Raw genomic sequence first — 24293 nt, forward strand, 5'->3', positions numbered from 1 at the left:
GCTAGAACCACCATAACTGTGTCACAGAGTTCCTTCTGGTCCCTTTTCTAGGCATGTGCATGTACATATTCAAACAAAAGTACAAGTGGCTCACTATGCACAGCTTGGTGTCCTGAGATAATTTAGCTACTACCCCCCCCCCACCACCACCACCTTGGCCAGTCAGTGCTTCAGTTTCAAAAGTGCACATACTGAGAAGTGAAGCTCAAGTGGCAGCTTATTTCCTGGTCACATAGGCTACATTTTATAGGCACTGTGGATGACCGGGTTTTCCATTCATTGATTATCTTAGAAAAGTCAACCAAGTGACTTCTATAAGCCTCTCAATGAAATTGGGAATACGTTTAAGACATCTAAGAGGGTCTGAATTAAAGGGGGTGGGTTCACTTTCTTAAAATCTTTTTCAGTAAGTCGATCTGTTAAAGAAATAAATATAACTAAAATAGTAAAAACTCTAAACTCTAAAAAAGAGATTTCCCTTGAGATGTGAGTGCAAACATCGAGGTATGACTGGTATCCATACCTGGAGAGCCTTTAAATTGGGGGCATTCCTTTTTAATGTGCCCTTCTCTTCCACAAATAAAACAACGTTTTTCTCTTAAGTCTTTGTCATCCTGTCTCTTCCATTTTTCCACCGGTGGCCTGAGAATTTTCTCTCTGCCCAGGTCGACAGCTGCCCTCACTGGCTTGGCTTTCTGAGGTGTGCACTGCATGGGCTTATCTTCTTTTGTCGACACCTCCCTCTCTGTGTACTTGTTCTGAATTTCTTTGTCCTCTTTGCTTCTCTTCTCTTTGTTCTCAGGGTATCTTTGGTTCAGGGTATCTTCCTGATCACGCCGTCGCCTCACTCTAGAAGATGATATAACACCGGTAGGAAAAATCTAAACAGAAACCTGACAAGATATTAAGGGCGCTCCAGGTTTGGGAGATAACCAGAGGTAGAAAGTATCAAAGAAGTTAACAAATTTAAGTCCATCTCCTCTTTCAAGAAGCAACCTCAGGGCGATGGTATAGTTTTTCTTTTTGATTTTCACAACTACTCTAGTGCCATAAAAGCAGTGTTTGCAGTTAGTGGAACTCCTTGGTCCAGTACCTACTGTGATATGGATGTAATGAAACTCCAATGATCCTTGGGGTGATTTCTTGCAATTCTTGTGGCCCATTCTTTACTAGGCACTAGAAATTTGAGACGTGGAACCTTTAGTTCACAAGGGAACAAGGATTGTAAGGGGATTTATATTCTTAAAATGTTGAAAATGTTTCTTTCTTGCTCTACACGATCAGTGACTATTATTTGAATACAAAACCAAAGTACTAAATAAGAGCTTCAGATTCCAGATGGTGCCTTATTTAAAAAGCATATTTTTAAATGAGAGTATTATTGTTCAATTAAGACCACCACACCAGCAAGCAACCAGCACTGTCCCCCAGCCCCACCTCCCGCAAACATCACCAGAAGCAAGCATGCTGACCGAAGTGAGGGGGTCACCACAGCAATCATTAAGGGCTGAACTGTGTACAAGTGAAGGGTTCTATCTAGCAATAAACTGTACATGAGTCTGGTACAGCCCTGTTCCTGTATACTGGATGTATAACTGATGTCCTGAGGAGCCCATTTTACTTTGCTCGTTTCTTCTTCCATCCCTGTTGGAGAGGCTGGTGACCAAATGGCTGAGTAGCAACTGGGGCAGTGACCAAAATGAGGAAAGGGGAGCAGGCCTGGAAGACTGTTATCTGTACACCCGAGGGACATCTGGTCATCTGCGCTTAAATGCATGTTTTAAATCACTTCATTTTCATTGTAAAAAATCATTTATCTGAGAACTGCTGGATTTAATACGAGTTTATTTTCTGTTACAATAGAACCTCACTTAAAAACTGGTACAATAAGAGAAAAAATGAAACCACCCCTTTGGAACACTGACTTACTTTCTCCTCATAGGACAGTCCTTCATGAAGTGTCCAATTTTCCCACAAATTCGGCAACATCTATCATTTGGGGCCAGCTCTCCTTCAGTTAGCACTTCTGGATCAAAAAAGTACTCCTAGCAGAACATAAATACAGAAAAGTATGAATTATTAATGTGAGATCAAAACACAAAAACCAACCAGTTATCAATCAGAGACCTTCTTTTTAATGATTATTATACTATTGAATTCCAAAATTTATGACCATTAAGAGGTTTACTTCAGGATAGTTTTACCGAAATTCATGTTGGTTTATTCCTTTTCATCATGTAGACCACGGTTTAACCCTAACCACAAAGGGAGCCTGTTTTTCCAGGATACTTCTACACAAGAGAAGTACACACATACCCATGAGTCAGCTTCCCCAGGACTTGGGGGAGGCTGAGGTCAGGTTCAAAGGCTTCGCTTTCTCATAAAATGAAAAGGCTAAAACCCAATAAACTGAGGAATATGATTTGCATTACATATGCAGAGAAAAAGAAAGAAGCTATGTGTTATTCTGTTTGTTGTGGCTTCTGGAGAAAAATATCAGAAGAAAGGAAAGAGAATGTCTGGACTAAAGCCTCCTTGCCAGTGAAATCAAGGTGAGGACCAGAAGTATCAGCACCACCTGGGAGCCTGTAAGAAATGCAAGTTTTGGTCCCCATCCCGAGCTCCTCAATCAGATCTGCATTTTAACAAAATCCCCAAGGTGATCTGTAGGAACAAATTTCAGAAGTCTTGGTGTAGAAGACAGCCATAGCATATCCAGCAAAAACTAGATGCACAGATGTGAACCAATGCTGAATGTACACCCATACACTTAAGTTTCATTTAAAAAGTCTTGATTAAGAAAGTTAATGTAGGAAGAAATAACTTTAACAGAAAACCCTCTAGTTCCTAACTCCCTTTTCTCTCACTGAAGGGAATTTTTATAGTGCAACTTTGTTTTGTTTTTAATGAGTCCAGTTCCATACAAATTTTGAGTATCGGGTTATATGACACCAGTGAGCTTGCTAGCACAGGGAGCATGGTCCCTCTCCTAGTCCCATTAAGAAATGTATTACTCCGCAAGCCGACTGAAAAATCTAGACTTCATATGAGGAGGGTGGAGGACCCTTAGCTACGTACAAGCTGGACTTGGCAGAGGCTGGCCTGGAGCTGAATGCCGGTGGAACAGCAATGCCATCTACATGCGTTACCAAGGCAAAGCGGCAGCACCACAATGACCAATCTTCCCAGCCAAATCCCACTTCTGGCTGTTTCTCCCTTTTCTCCTGATAAAAATGGCCTCAGAACTGGGATGCTGAAAAAAAGGTTGTTAGGAATTACTTTGTCTTGCAATTGTTTATCTTGGCTAGACTCACCAGACTTTCAGGGTATGTATTACCAGTGTGTTATGTACAAATTAATAAAGCACCTTTTTTTGTTTTTTTGGTATTTCTAATAGACACTTACCATTTTTGAGGGGCAGTCCTTTGGAAATCCTTTGACTGGAATACCAAATACTCTTCTACCATTAATAAATGCTTTCATTATAAAATTTGTCACTAAGAAGAAAAGAGTAAGTGCTCAATTAGATGGACTAAAAGTAAAAGGATTGCATTAACATTTATAAAACAAAGCAACTTACTTTTCCTTGATAATCCAGCTCCAAGATTATGATTCAAATCAAAGGGATCTAAGTAAAGAAAATTAATGAGAACAAAAAAGATAATGAAATAGGAAATGCCACTATTCATACATTAAGTTGAGTATATAAGAAGAAGAAAGTGTTACATACTTTATCATTAACGAAAGTACAGTTGCCCCTTGAACAACGTAGGGGACAGAAGCACCAACCCCCCCACAGTAAAAAATCCACACATATCTTTTGAGTTCCCCAAAACTTAACTACTAACAGCCTACCACTGACCAGAAGCCTTACCTATAACATAGGTGATTAATACATATTTTGTATATGTATCGTATACTGCATTTTTATAATAAAGTAAGCTAAAGAAAACGTTAAGAAAATTATAAAATACATTTACTGTACTGTATTTATTGAAAAAAAATTCACATGTAAGTGGACCTGTGCAGTTCAACCTCTTGTTGTTCAAGGGTTAACTGTATTAAATGACTGCCTTTTTAATGAGTTTTAAATGTGTAATACAGCTACATAATATAGATTCCTAAATATAAGTCAAGTGTTTTATCCAAAGTGTCCATCAGAAGAGAGGATGTTACTTTATATTTGAATCTGTATCGACTCCTTCCTATTATGAGGAGTTGCTTCATTTGAACAACAAAATATTGTTTGGAGAGGACATATTAGGCGAGTATTATCTAATGGTGCTAGTTTGGGAAGCATAAAGAAGGTCAAAATATATTTAGAACATTTTAGTATTGGATGTTCCTTCTAACTACCAAGTGTTTTAAAGGTCACTTTAGTCATCCTAGAGATCAAAAAACACACTTATAAGACAAATTAAGACACACACACCTGTCCCAAAGGCTACTTGACCTCAGTTTTTAGTGAAAGCTTCATAAAGGACTCCCATATGATGTTAAAGGTCTGCATCTCAAAGTCTTAGGTATATATATATGTTGTGTTCTGCAATATTATTTATTAGATGACCCAGAAAGTGGTAGGAATGATGAAAAAAAAAATGCTGATGTCAAAGATTTATTCGAGATCTAAATAAAACTTGTTCATGAAATAAATGGAGGTAAGGTACTATTTCTAAATTAAAATACTATTTTATACATGATTTAATATACATACATAATAATTCATACTTTGAATATTATATGTAGATATTTATTTCCAATAAATGCCTAAAAACATTGAAGAAGAGCAAAGTAAAAAACCCCCAAAACCCCTTTTGGGGATCAAGAAAGTAGAAGACTGCTTGTGTACAGTATATACAGATGGAGTACATAAGTAAAAAGAGGCATCCTTCTGGTTGTCTGTTATGCTTTTTAATGTACAATAACTGGGGCACACCATTCGGGATTCAGACTCACTAACAGGTTCCTGGAGTATAGGAGCCTTCGCTCAGTATGACCCTACACTAATAACCGCTATTAGAAGGTTACCTTCCTAGTAGGTTTGATCATGCTTTCTTCTGGTGACTTTCACATGTGTCTATGTGGAAGTATTTTTGGTTGTTTGCTTAATGCAGCAGAGACACTATGATATTAAGCTATTGGACAGTTAATAAACACTGCTGCCGCCACCACCCCTAAAATTCCTCCATTCTAGAATAGCTGGTTAAAAGTGTTCTTTCTGATTTAGCCTATTACTAATGGTTCATCTGAAAGTAATGTAAAAATGAGATGTAAAAAGATAAAGAAACTTCAAAAATTAAAAACAAAATATGAACAACTGGAGACCATACGAATCCACTGTGATAATGGAAAGGTTTAAGACAAAGTTCTATGTTTTTGACATGAGATCCTAAAAAGTTAAAACCCTATCTAAAGCCACAGTGATCTGAATTTAATTTTACAAATGTTCACAGTATTAATACTGCCAACAGGCAGAAGTAATGATGGAAACATAACCTAGAGTAACACACATAATTTAACTAATTAGAATATTAAAAAAATTAAAAAGATTAAAATCAATAAAATATTACTTAAGCCATTTCTCAGTTCAGTTTTCAGCATTTAAACACCATTTTGTCACTAAAATTAAAATCCCACAAATTGCAAATAAACAATCAACTACAAACATATATGGCCCATGGATCCTTGCATTCAATGGAAGAAAAGGCTGCAGCGTGGGCAAAAGAAATGTCAAAATTTATATATAATTACTTATAGGTAAACTCCTTCATGAATAAATAGCAAGTAAGGATCTTGAAAATTTATTCTTAGTGCCCTTTCTTCAAACCCTCAATTTGGAAGGTGTTAAAAGTCCTGCTCTTTTGAAGCTGCCTTATCTCTATTGCAAACTTATTCTCCAGTACGTGTTCAACAAAAGCCAAAGATGTGTCCTGGTCAAAAGACTTCTGAATTGGTGAGAGGCCCCACGGGAGGACGTGGGTCACTTAAAAATACATCTTTATGCTGGAAAGAGACAAGTGTGCTGCTGTGGAAGGCTGTGCCGCCCATCCCAACCAGTGGCTCCTTGCCGTTCTGCAAGAGCTCTGCAGGGATGAAAAACAATGCCCTCAAAGTTCAAACTCTATATTCTATTCCATTTTAAGTTTCATTTTATTTGTACCTTCAATAACAATGTATTTTGAGGTCCACTGTTTCTTAAAAGTTGTAAGCAGACTTTTTCTCCTGATGCTAATAACATGTTCTTTAAAATCAAATTCCTCTGTGTAGAATCGAAGAAGTCCCAACCACAGCTGCCCAACAGATTCTGTATTTTTCCCATATTCTGGCCAATAGATGGGCTAGAAATAGAAGGGAACAAGAGATATCATGCTCTATAGTAAAGTGTTAATATCTACCTTCATTTGTATCTTAGGGAGTAAGTTTGGACTTATTTTAATTAACTGGAATTTAAATAAAAACATAATAACATAACTTTTCTTTCACATTTAAAAATACCATTTATATGAGTTTATTAATCTCTACCCTGTGACTTCAAGATAGGGAGAGCTCAGGGTTTTAAATGTCAAACTCCAGAATGCATGTTTGTGGAAGAATCTGGAAATAAATTTAAGAGCCTTGATGATGCCTGGGTTATTAGATCTTTGAACTCAATGAAAGCCTTTCCAAACTCTGAAAATCACTTGGCAAATATTTGTTCACTTGGAATAAAGTTACACAACCATTTGGAATTGACAGGCATTAAAGAAATCCTAGATACAGTCCCTGGAAACTCACCTGGCTTAATAAAAGTGTTTTCAACTTCAGAGGGAACATCTATATATGCTAGTGTTTTACTATCATAATATAAATAAATATAACAGGTGATAATATAGTTGTTCCACTACATCACAGCATAGTACAGCTAACTTTTAGTCAAGGATGTAAAAAAATCTTTACTCTTAAAATACGTACCAGTTCATCTATTTGATCAAAAAAATAAATATTCCAGCCATCAACAAATATTTCAGGTTTCTTTTCACCTTTGTATATCTGAAATTAATTTTTAAACTATTAGTATGGATTACAAATTTAATGCATTGATACAAAAACTTGTAGGAAAATAGTTAAATATTTAACTACAGAACCACAGATATTAGAGAAGGAAGAGGGCTCAAAGGCAACCCAGCTTTACAGATGAGCAACACAATTTCTTTTACTAATACCTCTTGAAGAACAGGAATGACTGGTGGATTCCTCTGCTGGAGAAAATATAGCACCATAAGTGTGTATGCGTATGATGATAAGCTGCCTCTAGATGCATCACCAATATCACACATCTAGAGGAAAGGAAAATGAGGAACAAAGGAAAGATCACCAATGTTTTCTGCTAAATTTGCAGCTACCCTATTATCACTAAAAGTTAGGTGCTTCTATAGGGCATTAATGTAAAAATAACACCTTCAAATGCTAAAATATACCAACAAAAACAAATAAGACCAACCAAAAGGATGTCAAAAACAAAAGAAAAACCCAACCATCAGTCACAAGCAAGATCAGATTATCATATGTAAAATTTAAGAGGACAAAATTTTAGCTTGCCATGGCAGGCTTCCCAAAGTAGTTAAAGGAAGCATTTAACATGGCCATGGTTCTTTAAAAAATATAGACTTATGTTTTCAACTAGGTTTGAAGATGCAGTGAAATTTCCTGATGAATCCCAACAGGAAGTATACTCACCTTTGTAAATACTTTCATGGTATAGCATAAATATTTCACTCTGGGATCAATGGCTGAATAAGCAGATAGGAGCCTTGTGTTATGAAGGGCCTGTTAAAAGGAAAATTACACTATAAGGGATCAATTAGAAGAAAAAGTTTTAGGCTGGAATATTCTGAAAAGGTTTACACTGTAATTCACTTTAGGTTGAACACATTTAGACTGAAAGTAATATTTTTTTCTCCAAAACTGAGCTTCATTAACTTACGAGATAATAAGAATTATAAATGACATCTGAGCTCACAACTTCCATTATGTTAATATGTCCTTAGTCTGAATATTCCTAGAAATAAGGGCTATTAAGATAGTTCTGTCTAAGCAGATGCTAAGAGTCCCCCACCTCACCCTGGCATCATTTAAACTGAATGCCCCCAGGGTCCAGAGAAGGTCCATAAAGCCCCAAAGCAAACCAAGTATGAGACCAAAGACAGACAGACACTCCAAAATGAACTCTCTCTCTCAAACAAATAAAATCTTAAAAAAAAAAAAAATTTCAAGCCAAACTAAAAGCACCTGCCACTCTGACCTCATTTTAAATAAATACTAACAACGCTCTGTTATATCCCCAGTCTCAGAACACTGCCAGGCACACAGCAAGCTCTCCTAAATAATGATTAAAAGAATGAATAAGATAAAAATAAATGGCTTAATTCTACTTGAGATTTTGTAAATTAAGAGACATTCATTCCCCTCGATCTCCCTAAAGAAAAAGCCTAGAGAAAATCTTACCAGTGTGTTATACAAACTGATGTCCACTTCCAAACCACTTCTCAAATGGAAGAACTTTACAATTGGCACCTTTGCTGTTGTAATAGGCAAGATGTTTCTCAGACCTAGGTTGGGAATAAGATAGTATTGTTATACATAGCAGCTGGGCCGTGAGCTACTCTTGTTAATGTTCCAGCATAACTTTGGCCTGTTTCACTGCAGTCACTAGAACTACTCAATTCTGTTATTCAACATCTGGGAAGACTCTTCTGGCAAAGTTTATATTAGTTAAACACATCGATATCTGAAGAACAAGAATGAACAAGGCAGCCAGTGCCCTCCAGGAGCTCACTGGATCGTGTGCGTGTGTAGGGCTGTCAGTCTGATAATCCCCAGAATAGAAGAAACTACTACAGAGTCCAGGCTACGTGGACCCTTCCTATTCTCTCCACCTGACTATGTCTAATATAGAGAAAAGCTTTTGGGGCAATCATCTGAATCCTCGAAACAAAAATTACTTACCACAGAGCTAGAAGTTAAGACAGTAAAAGAGAGGAATCAACGTTGATAGGAGAGGAGGAAATTGCCTGAATTAGGCTTTGAAAAAGGAGAGTGACAGGTAAAGATAGAGGTGGCTGAGGGGATTTAGCAGGCAACGAAAAGTACACAGGGACAGGGCAGACACCTAAAGCAGAAGGGCATGCTTGAGAACTTCCATGGAATTGTGAAGGCTGTAGAGTAGACTTGAGGGAAAGGAATAATGAGTGATAGGAGGTGGGGCAGAAACCAGGAAGAACCGAAAGAGAGAACATATATATCATCCTGCTAAGAATTATCCTTAGAGACAAAGAGACAACAATGAACTATATAAGTTCATTGGGGAGAATCACTGACCACATCTATCTGGACAACGCCCCTGGCAATGGACAGACTGGACACAACTGCCAGAGGGGCAGGGTGACCATTATGAAAAATGATCTGTCTGGGCCTCAACAATCTTGGTGGCATGGGGATGCAGAGAAGCAGCAAGACATGCTTCGGAGTATGTATACCTGGATGGGCTAGGGAAGCGGAGGTAAGCAGTAGAGGAAGTGGAGACGGGTGGGGGTTGGATAAGGGAGAAGAAGGAGGGCTATAAGAGTAAGAACTACCAGTTCCTGCACACCCAGAATCCTTCACAAACATTACCTCCTAAGAATGTTCACCCTCATCCAACAGATGAGAGGACAAAGCGCCAGACATACTAACTTGCTTAGGAATATGGAGATAGTAAGTTGCAGAGCTAAAATTTGCACGTAGGTGTGACCAACTCCAAACTTCTACTGAACCTATACTAGGATGAATTAGTTATCGCTTCACCCATTTTGGTGATTCCAAGGATGTCAATGTCAATAACGGAGAAAGTGGATTCAGAAGGAAGGGAAGGTAGTGGAGGTTGCAGCAGAAGGAAGGCAGTAAAGAGAAAGAGGAGTTCATTCTGAGTTGGAGCTGGAGTTTCTTCTCAAAGAGCTAAGTGGTGTGATCCAGAGCTCAGGAGAAAAGTACGTAGATGATAGAAAAAAATTCAGAAAAAAAAATCTGTGTGGGAGACAGAGGAGGTCTAACTTTTACTGATGGGGGGGTGGCAAGGAAGTTCATAGTTGCTGAATACCTGGCATATGCTAGATCCTGTACTTTAATGTACATCTTTCTTAACCTTAAGTGCTATTATTGTTATTCTACTTTGTAGATGAGGAACCAAGCACTTATAGTGAGGTTGAGTGTCTTTCTGGGAACACACAGCCAACAAGTGGGGAGACAAGATTTAAAACAAGAGAATCCGATTCCAGAACCCCCACCAACTATTCTGCTATACTGTGTCTAAATTAGATGCCTTACACTCCATTTCCTTCCCATTCTAGAATTTGACACTGTTGCCCATTACCAGTCTGTCCTCTACGGTTTATTCACAGCACATTGTCCTGGTTCTTGTCATTCCAATGGCTCTTTTTTCAGTGTCCTTTCTTAATTTCTACCCACAGAAATTTAGTCCTTAACTTCTCTCAAATGATCCCTTAGAATTGTTTTATTCTTGGTCTCTCTCTCTTCAAGGATTTCAATGCAAAATTGTTTTGTTCTTCAATCCTGACTGACAACTCCATATTTCTAATTGCTTGCTGGACTTTTAACTCTTGATTATACCTTCATGGCAAACTACACACCTCCACGTGGTGTCCTCTACAAACATTCCCATTTCTCAAGTACCCAAACATCAGTCTGAACCCTTATTTCCTACTTGTAGGTACCAAATCTCTCCTATTCTTTTCCTTTTAGGATCATTAGCACCTGGTTAAGGTCCTCCTGCCCTTAGATTCACTTAGATTATACCCTCCCTGAGAGACTCTACCAGCTGCCAAAAAAGCTTAAGTTTTTTGTTTTTATTGGGTTGCTGCTCTTTTGGAAGAAACTTCACTGGTTTCCAAATATCTACAGACTTTACCTCATCTAGTAGCAGGAACCATGCGAAACTCCTCTCTAAATGTACTGATCCTCCCACTGTCCTCCCAAATATACTACAGTAACTCTCATGTTCACATATATGTACTCTCAGGAATGACTTCTCTTCTGGGAGAAGATCCTTCTCGAATCCGATTCATCATCACCTGGGATCAGAATAAACCCATCTCCTGCATGAATCTCCCCTATGCAACTCTTTCCCAGAGTCTCTCTCTCTTCAGAACTTATTAAATACTTATAATAGCTTCTGACTCATTCTGAAAAATGAATACTTACCCTACATTATTACATGGTCTGTCAGATTACCTCCCCTTTCTTTAAATCTGAAAGTTGCCCAAGGAAAAGACTTGTACAGACTTATTTTATTTTTCCACCATTCCTAAGTGCCCAATATAGTGCTGAGCACACAGTAGGTACCCAATAAGACAGGTGGGGACTGTTTTAAAGATATTAGGTTTCAATCATAGCCCTTTAGCTATTATTAGATCCTTGTTCCATGCAATCTGTGTTCCATTACCATTATCTGTGTGTATAAGTCCTTTCAGTCTAAAAATGACCTGTTTTTAATATGGTTCGTTCTTAAGATAGATACACTGCTATATTTAGGGGAAAGGAACATGTCTGCAGTTTAATCTCAAATGGTACAGAAAAAATTGTGAGCAAGCAAGAAAGAGAATAAATCAAATGTAGTAAAATGTTAATAGCTGGTGGATTTGAATGAAGGATACACAGAGTTTGTTATGCAATGTTTGCTGCTTTCCTCTAAGTTTTAAATGATTTCAAAACAAAAAGTCAAAATCTAGCTCAGTACTAAATAATTAATAATTGTGGCAACTTAGCAATTTAGTTTCTCTGCATAATCTTCAAAAAAAATTTAAAAAGCTCATGATCTTTAGAGGTAAAATTCCCAAGTGAGGAGAATGTGTATTTCAGTGACCAAAAAATATTACCAATGCACCTCAAAAAAAATGCTAATGTTCTAGGTTAACTTTCAGAGGGAATAAACTGAAATTAACATTGTTTTTCTTGTTATTTAAGTAACATGGTATCCTTTTTATTTAAACTCCTGGGAATAAAAAAGTACAAAAAAAGGAGGGGGTAGCACCCAAGGTGTATGTTTGTGTGTAGCTATATGTGTGTACTCATGACGTTAATGTTAAGTCTACTCTTGATTGAGATAAAAGGCGGCATCGCATGGACAGACCATGGAAGTGTTGTGGGATTACAGACCATACTGTGTTCACCTTCATTCCTAGCTCCTAGCACAGAAATTTGCTGAACCACATTATTCCCACTGTTCATAGCATCCATAGCTGTCCCTGACAGCCAAAGAATATGTTAATGGCATGTCACCACTGTGCACAATGTACAGCATCTGTACACTTTACAGCTATAAATATTTAGAAGTGCCCCAGTTCAGTTTTCTAAATTTATTGGTGAGAGAAAAAGAGATCAGGTAGAGTTAAATGACTGTTCAGGGTTGCATACAATTGTCGAGCAGCATAGCTACGAATACACTCCATAACCCCAGTGCTTTCCGCTCTGCTTCACACTGATTCCAGCAACATTGGGACGGATACAAGTCAATACAGCAAAACGGGTTTCCAAAATTTCTTACCTGTATGGTATATGCTTTGTTTTGAAATAAAACTAAGCTAGGCAACAATATGCACACAATGATTACCTCAGTCTTTCATGCTTTATCATGCTTCATCACACAAAATTTTTTAAAGACACCGATACTGCAAATGTGCTATAGATGCCCTACTATACTGTTTCATTGGCATTGATAAATTTTAAGTATGCAAAACACTAATAAAAAAGACAAAAATATTTTTAGACAAAATTTGCAGAGGTACCTGAATGTTTTTTGAGGACTCTTGCCAATTCTTCAATAGTTCGTACACAGTCCAACCCCTGCAACAAAAATTGCACATACTGACTCAAAAAGGGAAGACAGGTTCCAAACCTGGTTACAGATAGTTTCCATTACCTTCAGAAATAATGATATTAACTTCAACTCATTCCATATACATTTTTCGCTTTTAGGCAAGCCTTGGTCAGTATTCATAGGAAATAGCCTAAGGATACAAAAACTCCCATAGACCCTATTTACTAATTGTTTTTGGAGGTACAACAGAGGCTGAAATCAGATGCCCCAGAAAAGTCTGAACCATTGTCCAAGTGAGGACCTCCATTTTTCCCCTCTATGTAACTCCGTTATTCAGAAGGGCCCTCTGTGCCAGAATAAAGAAGAAGGAGCTTCTGTGCCCCATTTTATTAATTATGGGTGGACTTTCATTATAGTTTAGTTAAGAGCTGAGGAACTGCTGTGGAAAGTGATTAAGCGCAGATGATCTCTCCATAGGACTGTGCATAATGCACAAATGAAAGTCATACAGCAAATACAAATGTTTCAAGTAAATTATACTTAAAAACACTGGGCTTACCTTTTACAACATAAACCCTTTTGATGGCTATACACATCCCAGAATGTATTTGAAATTTTCCTTCAGAAATGCCCATAAAGCTCATTTCCAAGCCATGTAAAAATTCAATATTGATAATGCACAATTAGGTAATTCCATATACTGGACCCAATCTTGCTTATCCTCTTTACTCACCAAACTCAGGGTAGATAACTTTTGGCTATTTTTTCCCAAATCAGATACATCCTCAAAAGACAAAGACTTGAAAGTAAGGAAAGACATAAAAAGATCTTGAGTGACAGCAGCTCACTCATTTGGCTATACAGTGTTTGGGCTGTTGTTAAAAATAAAAAAAAGAGGGGCGCCTGGGTGGCTCAGTCGTCAGGCATCTGCCTTCAGCTCAAGTCATGGTCCCGGGGTCCTGGGATCGAGCCCCGCATCGGGCTCCCTGCTTGGCAGGAAGCCTGCTTCTCCCTCTCCCACTCCCCCTGCTTGTGTTCCCTCTCTCACTGTGTCTCTCTCTGTCCAATAAATCAAATCTTAAAAAAATAAACAATAAAAAAATAAAAGGGACTTTGCAATTCTCAGACTTTATACCTTTATGTAGTATTTTATATTTTATGAAGGCTTCATATTTGTCAGGGGCTAGCAAATCTTTTCTGCTCTGCAAACTGTATGACCCTGCTGTAACTACTCGACGCTGTCGTTATAGAGTGAGGCACAGGCTGTCAACACTTCATGAATGGAGGGATGGGACTGTGCTCTGTATTGACAAAACAGGCAGTAGGCTGGATTTATTTAGCCTGTGGGCCGTACGCTGCTGACTCCTGACATACATGATCCTAGCTGATGTGCACAACAATCTCCTGAGGCAAGAGGAACAGAAGGTACTCTTTCCTTTTATAGATTATCAACCAAAGACCACATGTTTACGGACATATGAAACCAAGCTTGTCTTGAATCTGGGTCTCTGAACTGTACGTTTAGCGCTCTTATCATGGTACCACATTTAGCCTGCCTGCTAAACAAGTCTCAGAAAACCACATTGCCTGCCTCCTAAAATACTTTTCAAAAAGCCTTATGTGGGTGTGTGCATCAAAGTCCGCCTACTGGCCAATGGACACTGGAGGGGCTGGTTTGGCTTTGTACTGTTCCCACAGGCTGCTTTCAAATCCGCTTTGTACTATAGGTTGAAAATACAAGCCCTGGCACCTCCTCATGTTTACCTCTAAGATTCTTAAGTATTTGACCAGAGAGACTGTGCCAAATGATGTACTTCATATCATATGCGCTTATAAATTTGGAAACTACAAGCTGCACTGTCAGTCAAGATTGTCAAATCACACTGCCACAGCGAATTCAAGTTTTATGTGGTCACTGTACCTCTGCAGTTTCAAGTCCATTAATTGTCATACAGACGTCAAGGTCACTCTGTTTGAACCCAAATCCATTTTTGGAGGAGCCAAACAAGCTCAGTTTAGTTCCTGTTAGGGATATATGAAAAGTAATAACTAGTTACCTGAGTACATTTAATTTTCTGATTAAAACGGCCCTCTCATGAATAAAAAATACCCAGTTGTTAACTATCCTATATGAATCTCATCATAATTATGTTCTTTTATTAACCAGTCATTTATTACAAACTTTTCTCTCAAAATTTACTTTAAATAAATAAAATCTGCATATGGTGTGAAAGATTACCAAGTGCCAAACTTTATTCTTAAATGCAAGGATATTTCAAGGAAAATGTGGATCACATCAATATATTTATTAATGCTTTTTAAATATTCACTTTTTTAGAGATTTAAAAATAACACAAAATGAAATTTCACTTGTGGTGTCTGTAAACAGAAATCCCACACTGCTACTGTCTTTCTCAGTGTGGGATTTCTGTTAACAGACACCACAAGGTAACTAAAGCCCCATCCCCACCACCACCATCCTTTCTCATTCTCAAAGTTAATGTGCTTATAACACAGGTACTCATTCTGAAGGAAGGTCATCCTACCTTTCTTTTCTTAAAGGTAAAAAGTTATTTACCTGGAAACTCCTGTCTTATGAAACTTTCTAGGTTTTGACGAATATGTTCACGAGCTTGATCTTCTAAAATAGTTGGAGAAAAATCCTCTGTTTAAAATAAAAAAAGAAAACATTAAGAAACAAAGATTGTTCACATTCTCTGGGGAAAAAAATCATTTTTTATAAAACAAAATCTAACAAGTTAAAAAGAAAACTAAATTTTATGTCTAAATTTTAGACTAATTTATGTCTTTTTGGTAGACAGCATTAGTACTATAAAATAGAGGATGTCTTTCTTTGAAAAGAGTCTGTTCCCACCCTCTTACACTACTGGTGGGAATGTAAGCCACTCTGGAAAACAGCATGGAGGGTCCTCAAAAATGTTGAAAATACAGCTACCCTATAACCCAGCAATTGCACAAAGATACAAATGTAGTGATCTGAAGGGGAACCTGCACCCCAATGTTTATAGCAGCAATGTCCATGAGAGCCAAACTCTGGAAAGAGCCCAGATCTCCATCAACAGACGAATGGATAAAGTAGATGTCATATATATACAGAGAGAGAGAGAGAGAGAGACAGACAGACACACACACACACACACACACACACACACAACAGAACACTACTCAGTCATCAAAAAAATGAAATCTTGCCATCTGCAATGACGTGGATGGAACTAGAGGCTATTATGCTAAGTGAAATAAGTCAATCAGATAAAGACAATTATCACATGATCTCACTCATGTGGAATTTAAGAAACAAAACAGGATCATAGGAGAAGGGGAGGGAAAAATCAAACAAGACAAAATCAGAGAGGGAGCCAAACCATAAGAGACTCAATCATAGGAAATAAACTGAGGGTTGCTGGAGGGGAGGGAGGTGTAGGGATGGGGTAACTGGGTGATGGGCATTAAGGAGTGCACGTGATATAACGAGCACTGAGTATTATATGCAACTAATGAATCACTGACCTCTACCTCTGACACTGATAATACGATCTATGTTAATTAATTGAATTTAAATTAAAAAAGGAAAAAAATAAAAAATTAATACTGTATTATACCCCCCAAAAATAATGAAAAAAAAAAAAAGAAAGAAAGAAAGAAAGAAAAGAGTCTGTTCCCAGGAGCTGCTACTGAAATAGAAACAAATCTGAACAATGGTTCTGCTCTGAGGTTTCATAAACCCCCGGTTCTATAAAGGTAGCCCTCAGGGAACTGCCCCAGAGTGTGAACACGGAAGTTTGTAAGCATGTGCATATATTTTATTTTCTAAGGGGAATCTAGTTTCCTTTCATAGCTTATAACCTCCAAAAAGGTTTAAAAGCGACTCAGTCACTGGTTAACAAGTAAGGGCCTTCTGACACTGTGATGCACCAAGTTCATCTCAACAGCGGCCTGCCTCTCCTCAGTGTTCTCCCTTTAACTTTAACCCTCTGTCTACCACTGCTTCCCAGAACTGGTATTCCTCAAAGGGCTGTTAGGGGTCTATTAATTAGTGTTAAAGTATTTTATGCTCAAGTTTTGGAAATGCTGGGATAAAGAGTTAAATAGGTTCTTTTCCATAACATTTCTCAAGGCCTTTATTATGCTAACGTGCCCTGCAAATCTCTCCAGCAGGGAGCCGAGGGTACACTCATTCACTACTTGGAGTACTTCTTGCCATGAAATACTATTAACTTCACTTAGGAAAACCGTTCAAGGAACACCAGTTGGGAATGCTAGTACTCCAACGTTAGACCTAAAAGATCCTCCCTCCTTCCCTGTCTTTCCTTCAACAATTGTTTACTGTGGGTCTCAACTGGAACAGGCAGTACATAGAGCTCTGTTGACACGGTGGAGAATGGAACAGACCCGGGCCCAGTGATGGAGCTAACAGGTCAGTGATTCAGAGGACTCTTAAGCAAATGTCAATGCAATACTTGGACAAATGAAATGTTATTAACTTACTATAACACTGGATGCAAACTTGATCTAAGATATTTGAAAATTTGGGTGTCAGTGGTGGCAAAGGTTCCAGCTGAATTCTTTTGAAGTCTTCGGGACAGTCCTTCTTGAGATGACCTTCTCGTTTGCATAAGCTGCACACAACCGTAGGAGACTGCAGGAAGGTGGCAAAGTAAAACAAGACATAATATACAACTCTGCCAAATAAAGGGGTCCTGAATCAGTTTTTTAAAAGTCCATAGTCTACTCTGACTTCCCAAAGGAATAAAAATAATACGCAGTCATTCCAAACAGGGACATCTTTTGGGATACTCAGGAGACAAAGGCAGTAATTTCCACTACCAAGAGCATTCCCTTTCTCCAAAGCAAATTTGCATGGGTCTGAGGGAAAGAGATGGAGCAGCTGCACTGGAGTGTAAGACCAACTCCTCACTACCGCCCAGACAGGGGAGGGCTCTGTGCTAGTACACAAGAATTAAAACTACATGCATTAAAACTGTTCAGTGTCTCTTAGTTCTGGGAGTGGCACTGATTACCTTGCCTTTGGTGAATGTGAGTTTACTAAATTCATAGAAGAAATCAGACTGATCCACAGTTGAGCTTTCCTCACATGCACTTTCTTCTTTAAGACAGATCTTATTAAATTCCATCAGTAGAGCCCCATCTGCAGGTGTCCCACCTTCTCTCAAGTCTTTGTACTTAGCAGACCCTCCCACTTCATCCTCCTCCTCAGACAGGGCATCCTCATCCCCTGACCCTGGGTACGTATTTTCTAACTCCTCTTCATTAGCCAAGTCGTCCTCATCTTCCCTTCGGGTAACGGACAGCCTGGGTTCTTCGTCATCCTCCTCTTCCTCCTCCTCCTCCTCCTCTTCATCGGAATGACTGATTCCTGATGTGTGGCCCTGTCTTGAAGGGCTGAAGTGGCTTAGAGCATCTTCAAGATCATTAGCACCTTCTGCGCCTTCTTCAATGTCAGCCTTGTCCTCTGAAGTAGTGAATCCATCACACTCTTTGGCTGCAGGATTTTGGAAGCTCTCTAAATCCAAAGTGCTCTCTGTCTCATTATTTTGTGTGCTGCCACAGATGACAAGCTCTCGATGTCTGCTGCTCCTTAAACCCTGATCATCGGCAGTCAAAGGATGCCTGCCCTCTCTCCCAATTTCACTTTCTGTTTCTTGAGGGTGTCCTTTAATATCCTCAAACTCATCACAACTGGCCCCTGCCTTGAAACAGTCTGGGTTTTCCAGGTGGACACTGACATGCGCATTTCCCATTTCCTCCATTGGGGGGCTTCCAAAGCTTTCAGCAGTCTCTTTAAGAGTCAGTGGCTGTACCATGCAGGTATCTGCAGTCGAACTGGCAGCACCTGGCCCCTGAGCCAAAACTGAGCTTTTGAGTTTATCATCTTTTGCTTGCGCAGCCGGGTCATGCTTGGCTACCTCTTTAGAATGTTCAGAAAGACATGTGACAGTACTCAGAGGCTTTGGAAGGCTGGATTTTGTAATTTTGTGTGGAAGAGCAAAATACTTATACGTTGTCCTTAAACAATGAAGTATATATTCAAACACGGGTTGATTATTTAGAGTCCTTGCCACATTTCTTTTAACTGAGTAGGGATCTGTAACAAAAAAAAGAAAGAAAAATCCACCACTTCATACATTTCTATTTCACGTTTTAAAAAATTAGCCTGCTGTAGATAAAAACAGACAACCAAACGATACTAAAGTTTAGCATGAATCTTGTATGCTTTTTAAAAAACTGGGGATGGGGAATAAGAAAGGTGTAGTTTAAGAACAAAGAGAAATGTTTTCTTAAACGTCTGCTCTATGAAGAGAACCCATTCTGTTCTGAACCAATACCCCTTCCCTATTTTGTTCTGTGACTGTGGAGGTAAAAAAGGTGTCATTAGTGTGCTTTTGTGCCCTGGGGAAGTGAGGACTTCCCTCCAGGCTCTGCTGAGTGCTCTGCCTCCCCACTCAGCCAGGCCCTGTGGTGTGTAGAGCTTACCTCCACTCTTCTGCCCTGGGAAGCCCCATCACTGAACTGGCTGGACTGAATTCAGGGGCGAGAGGGAGGCACCAGGAGGAGACACCACTTCTCTCAATCTTTTCTCCTCCCCTAGAACTCCAGCAGGTTAGGCAATTGGCCAGAAGAGCTGTGCCAGAGAAACTGCAGGGGAGGGTTTAAAAATGTGAGATCCCCATGACTGCACACAGAATTTATGCAAAATGCAAAAAAAAAAAAAAAAAACCCTCTTATGCAATATAAAGCTTGAAAAAAATCAAGCAAAAATACGAGAATTCCATTTAGGAGGTTCTTTAAGTTATTTGAAGGAGGAGAATTCAGATTTCTAGAGGGGTTTCAACCTCCTGACTTTGCAAAGATGAGAAGAGCTAGTCCATTTAATGTAGTCTACAGGGCACATCAGCGAGTCTTTCATACAATGGTTTTAGTTAAATGAGCCTTCGCTAGAAAAAGTGTTTTCATGAATCAGTTCCAAATGCTACTGTAGATATTCCAATAATAATCAGCCCCTCTTTCTATGAAGAGGAATCCAATGAAGAATTATTTTTCATGAGAAAAAGTATTTTCTCACCTTTGTAAAACTAAATGATAACAACAATCCAGGAAAGGACTGAATCTAAAAATCCAGCACAAGGAGAACAGTAAAGAGGAAAGGGGGATTCACACATCGTGGGGTGGGGGAAAACTCTGTATAAGCGCTTAAGTTGTTAAGCAATTTATAAAGAAAGCAAGGACTCAGCCAGCCACTGTTTTAGCTTTTTTTTTCAACTAAGACGTTTTATTGCAGTGCTTAAAAAAACCCAGGATGAAGTTTGGTTCCTTGGAATGACCACAGTTACACATGCAAGATTCTAACTATTTCACTTTCAGGGTCAGGCCTACATTACGTGTGGAGGCTGAAAGGAGAATGAAGTAAAAAGCATGCGGTTAGACTGGTACCTTAAAAAAAAAGGGAATTAAAGATAAACATTTTGAGATACCTTCAATGGCAATGCGCTTTTTGGGCCAATCCTTTGATTCCCGAGATACAGATTCTTTGACACGAATACTGATCACTAAATCAGCCAAATTAAATTCTAAAGCATAGAATCGAAGCATTTCCACCCAGAGCTGCCCAACTGGAACTGATGGGACGTGCTTGAAATCAAATATTAATGATACCTATTAACAGCAAAGAGAAACACACAGGTTAGTCCAGATGTCAGCACAATCTGAGAAACTAGAGATCATTCAAGCAAATTACAAAAAATCTGAAAAACCTTAGCAAAGACAGGAATTTGACAATCCATCTAGGTAAATCACATCTAGGTTATATTTCGTTGGTGGGAAAATGGCATTCCTACCCTGCACTCCTGGGATGAAAGCATGTTAAAATCTAACCATCATCACAGAAGCAGAGAGGCAATTTTAGGCAACCAGGTGGCACTCCTTGTTTTGAAGCCTTAATGACAGGTGGAGAGAAACGTGCCTGGATTGCTACTCTCAGCACGGAGCTCTCCCTGGCGCTGCCACTGGAGGGCACGTTTACACTTACACACACAAAAGTGGGCGGCAGCTATAGGCAGAGAGCAAAAGGCAAAACACTCCTTTCATTTGCTCTGAGAAGCTACATAAGCTCACTGAATCTGCTAGGGACAAATGATTTTAAAGTCAACTTTTTTTTTTTTTAAGGTTTATTTATTTAAGTAATCTCTATGCCCAACGTGGGGCTTGAACTCATGACCCTGAGATCAAGAGTCTCATGCTGTTACAGCGCCCCAAAGTCAAGTAACTCTTGATATCAGAAATTGATGCCGGTTTTACATTCACTGACTCTCGACAAACTGGAATATACTGTGATGGAATATACTAGAAGGTGCATAGGATCTAGAATAGAAACAAAAGAGTCCAAAAACTGACTCCGCCACTTCATAGCTCTTAACTGCTCTTGGACTTAGCCTCTTCACTCTCAGTCGGCATGACAGCATAGTGGCTAACGGAACTGGTTTTGCAATGGGACACTTTAGGCTTGAAATCCAACTCTGCCATGTACTAGCCACGTATGATCCTGGCCAGGCTCTATGCTGTCTAAGGCTCAGTTTCCTCATCTGAACAATGGGGATTACAGTACCCACCTCAGAGGGTTGTTGGGAGGACTGAGTGAGAGAATGTCTGTAAAGAGCTTAGCACAGTGCCTGGCACACATGTTCAAAAAATGGTCGCTATCATTATCTGCAGAGTAGGGATGGTACCACCTATAACACAGGATAGTTATGAGGATTAAATGAGAAACAAGGGAAAGCATCCGGCAGATTTGGTTGCTCTCTGTATTCTTTCACTTAGACACAGTCTTTCAAGTACAAGAAATCCATTTATCATTGAAACATAATGTCACAACGGTAAGATGCTCTTGGGAGGTAATCCAGCTCAACTCCCCTAAGTTACAAGAGAAAACTGAAGCCCATACAGTTGACATGACTTGTCAAAGGTCCCACTGCTTGTCAGTGGCAGAACGAGAACAATGTGTCTCGATCCCGGTACTTCGCCATGCAATCAATCTCGACCCTATCTAGGTCTTCATTTCTGAAGTGGTAGCATGACTGATCTCTCCAAATAGCATGAAAATGTAAACATCGAGTATTTGCTTGGGCTTACAGCAACAGTTTTTCCTTCTCAGGTATACAAATCTGTTGTGCAACATGCTTTATTATACTGAGCTTCAAAACAAGTGGTATAGTATTTTATTAATCACTAAATCCTGACCACAAGTATTCTGTCAAGTATGATAAAGTCATCAGGTAGATTTACAAAGCAGAACTGCCTGAAAACGGAAGTTATCTAGGTCCCGAACACTGTAGTTGAGGACACAAAGAAAACCCCCAGAAATTGAAAGCCTCATTAAATTTCACCTCTTTATCCATAAGCCTTATTCAGCATCACTAAGGGCTCTGAAGCATCTCACTGAGATGACTTGATAATACCACAATATGGAACTTACAAAACTTTGGACATATCTACACTAGTGGTACTTAAGCTGTTTTTCATTATTGTTTTTATTCTTTTAAAGTAGGGAACGCTTTCTTTTTCAAAAACAAAAAAACCCGGCAACTAACATTTACTGAGAGTTTGCTACTCGCTTGGCACTGAGTTAAGCATTCTAGAAGCCAATGACCCTATGAGAGGGTACCAATGTCATCTCCATTTTTAGGTGAGGAAACTGGGGCCCAAGAAGATTAAGTCACTTGCCCCTGGACATACAGCCAGGACGTGGGAGAACTGGGATGGGAACCCGAAGTAGAAAAGGGAAAAGAGTGGTGGTGTTCTGGTGGCAACAGGGGTTGAATGGCACCACCTCCCTTCTCTCTCCAGCACTCAAGGATTCGAGAAAACACAACTGGAGAATCTATGATTCACCACCATTTCCCCATTTTAGGCATGGACCTGAGGAGCGACAGGACTTGTTTGAGTAGAGCGAGGACTAGAATCCTGGTCTCAGAAGTCCTTTGTGGGTATTGCTACCATTTCATCCCAGACAGTTACAGGGCAGGTCGTGGAGTCAGGTCCCATACACCAATTTGGGGCAGATTCCTATTCTTATTTCTAGTATAATTACATTGCTCAGTTTTGTTTGAAATTTCAATGGCAATTCTCCCCTTGTGCATAAATTTCCCTGCCTCCCCCTAATGGTACTGATGAGGACACTGAAATACATTATATCGAATACTTCTTCACTTTGGATTCAGTGATCTGAATTTTACCTTCTCTCATTACTTGTCTATTTCAAGGACTGAACAAACTAGGGAATGAAACATCCATGAAAGAGTTAAGATAGTTGACAGATGAGAGGAGGACTGATTAACTCACAGACTCCACAATTAACAATGAAATCAAATATAAATGGCAAAATGAACAATGAGAGAGAACAGACCTGTCCCCTTTTAACAGGTACTTCTTTTGGTGTGTCTGCATCCCCAGCGGCATTGTCAGTGTATTCCCAGACCACGGTGTCTTTTTGAACATCTTTAAGGTTGAAGTTCCCTAGTTTGTTTAATGAGAATCCTTCAATCTAGGAAAAATTAGACATATACTATTATTATGAGGTAGAAAGGATTTTATAGCAACCAGAGTGTATTAACCCTGGAAGAAATGAAAACATAGCCCATTGAAAACAGAAAAGGTATCAGTTTATGGATTGAGACATCTCTTAATTTAAAAATATTTTTTAAAAGTAAAAAACAAGGTTTTCACTTGCAAAAGAAATGGTGATTTTGTGAGATAATTCTTTAGTAAACAGTCTAAGAGAAGGTAACACGGCCTAGGCCCAAAGCCACAGGTTCTGGAGTAAAACTGCACAGGCCCCAACCTCGGCTCCCTTGTGGGGCTGCGAGACTTTCAGTCAGTACCTTCCTCCTGGTCTCAGGTTTCTGTAAAAATGAGTTACACTAGAACTTCCTCCATGAGATAGTTGTGACATGAAATAATGGACACAAACCACTGACACAGCATATGGCACACAGGGAATGCTCAATGTAAAAAACTTTCTATTGATGTTGCTGAGATGCCAACTGCTAAAGAACACAGTCTGGGCTCAAAAGGTCTAAGAAATGTGGAACAAAGTTGAACAGGTTTCTTTATTGTGCAGTGGGCTTACTCATAGCCTTTAAACTGGTTAATGTAGCTAATGAGTCATGGTGTGGGGTCTGGATGCGGTATCCTGTTTCTCAAATTTATTTCCACATCAAATGGGACTACTTTTTTGGTTTAGTACACAGAGTGATCCTTCTAAAACATAAGCCATCATTTCATTTCGCCTGCTCACAATGGTTTCCTTCTTACTCAGGATAAAATTCAGTCCCTTCCAGGGCTTAGAAAGAACCTACATAATCTGGCCCTTTGCCACTTCTCTGTCCCATCTTCTCGATACATCCAC

At 39.1% G+C, this 24293-nt stretch overlaps 1 protein-coding gene and 1 long non-coding RNA gene across 10 annotated transcripts in view; one reads left to right on the top strand and one right to left on the bottom strand.

Moving 5' to 3' along the window:
• LOC114223325 (uncharacterized) overlaps positions 1-24293 on the top strand; it is a 95736-nt gene that overhangs the window by 17546 nt on the left and 53897 nt on the right. The window lies entirely within an intron of this gene.
• The window catches only part of TUT7 (terminal uridylyl transferase 7), a 65739-nt gene that overhangs the window by 13604 nt on the left and 27842 nt on the right, over positions 1-24293 (bottom strand). For 8 of the 9 annotated variants that reach the window (XM_028122219.2, XM_028122221.2, XM_028122220.2 and 5 more), the window contains 16 exons: positions 23292-23429; positions 20365-20545; positions 17893-18977; positions 17360-17510; positions 15429-15515; positions 14772-14872; positions 12819-12876; positions 8485-8588; positions 7717-7806; positions 7203-7316; positions 6952-7029; positions 6161-6338; positions 3581-3628; positions 3406-3497; positions 1930-2045; positions 524-849 (listed from right to left, as the gene is read on the bottom strand). In XM_028122219.2, coding sequence (XP_027978020.1) covers positions 524-849; positions 1930-2045; positions 3406-3497; positions 3581-3628; positions 6161-6338; positions 6952-7029; positions 7203-7316; positions 7717-7806; positions 8485-8588; positions 12819-12876; positions 14772-14872; positions 15429-15515; positions 17360-17510; positions 17893-18977; positions 20365-20545; positions 23292-23429 — 2947 coding nt within the window. Of the gene's footprint in view, positions 1-523; positions 850-1929; positions 2046-3078; positions 3254-3405; positions 3498-3580; positions 3629-6160; positions 6339-6951; positions 7030-7202; positions 7317-7716; positions 7807-8484; positions 8589-12818; positions 12877-14771; positions 14873-15428; positions 15516-17359; positions 17511-17892; positions 18978-20364; positions 20546-23291; positions 23430-24293 lie in introns of those variants that run through there. The other variant, XR_003612124.2, reaches the window with a different exon arrangement.

Source organism: Eumetopias jubatus, unplaced genomic scaffold (assembly GCF_037043125.1).
Source record: "Eumetopias jubatus isolate StellerSeaLion01/CBP00866 unplaced genomic scaffold, mEumJub1_p1.0 scaffold_15, whole genome shotgun sequence".
Classification (NCBI taxonomy): Eukaryota; Metazoa; Chordata; class Mammalia; order Carnivora; family Otariidae; genus Eumetopias; species Eumetopias jubatus.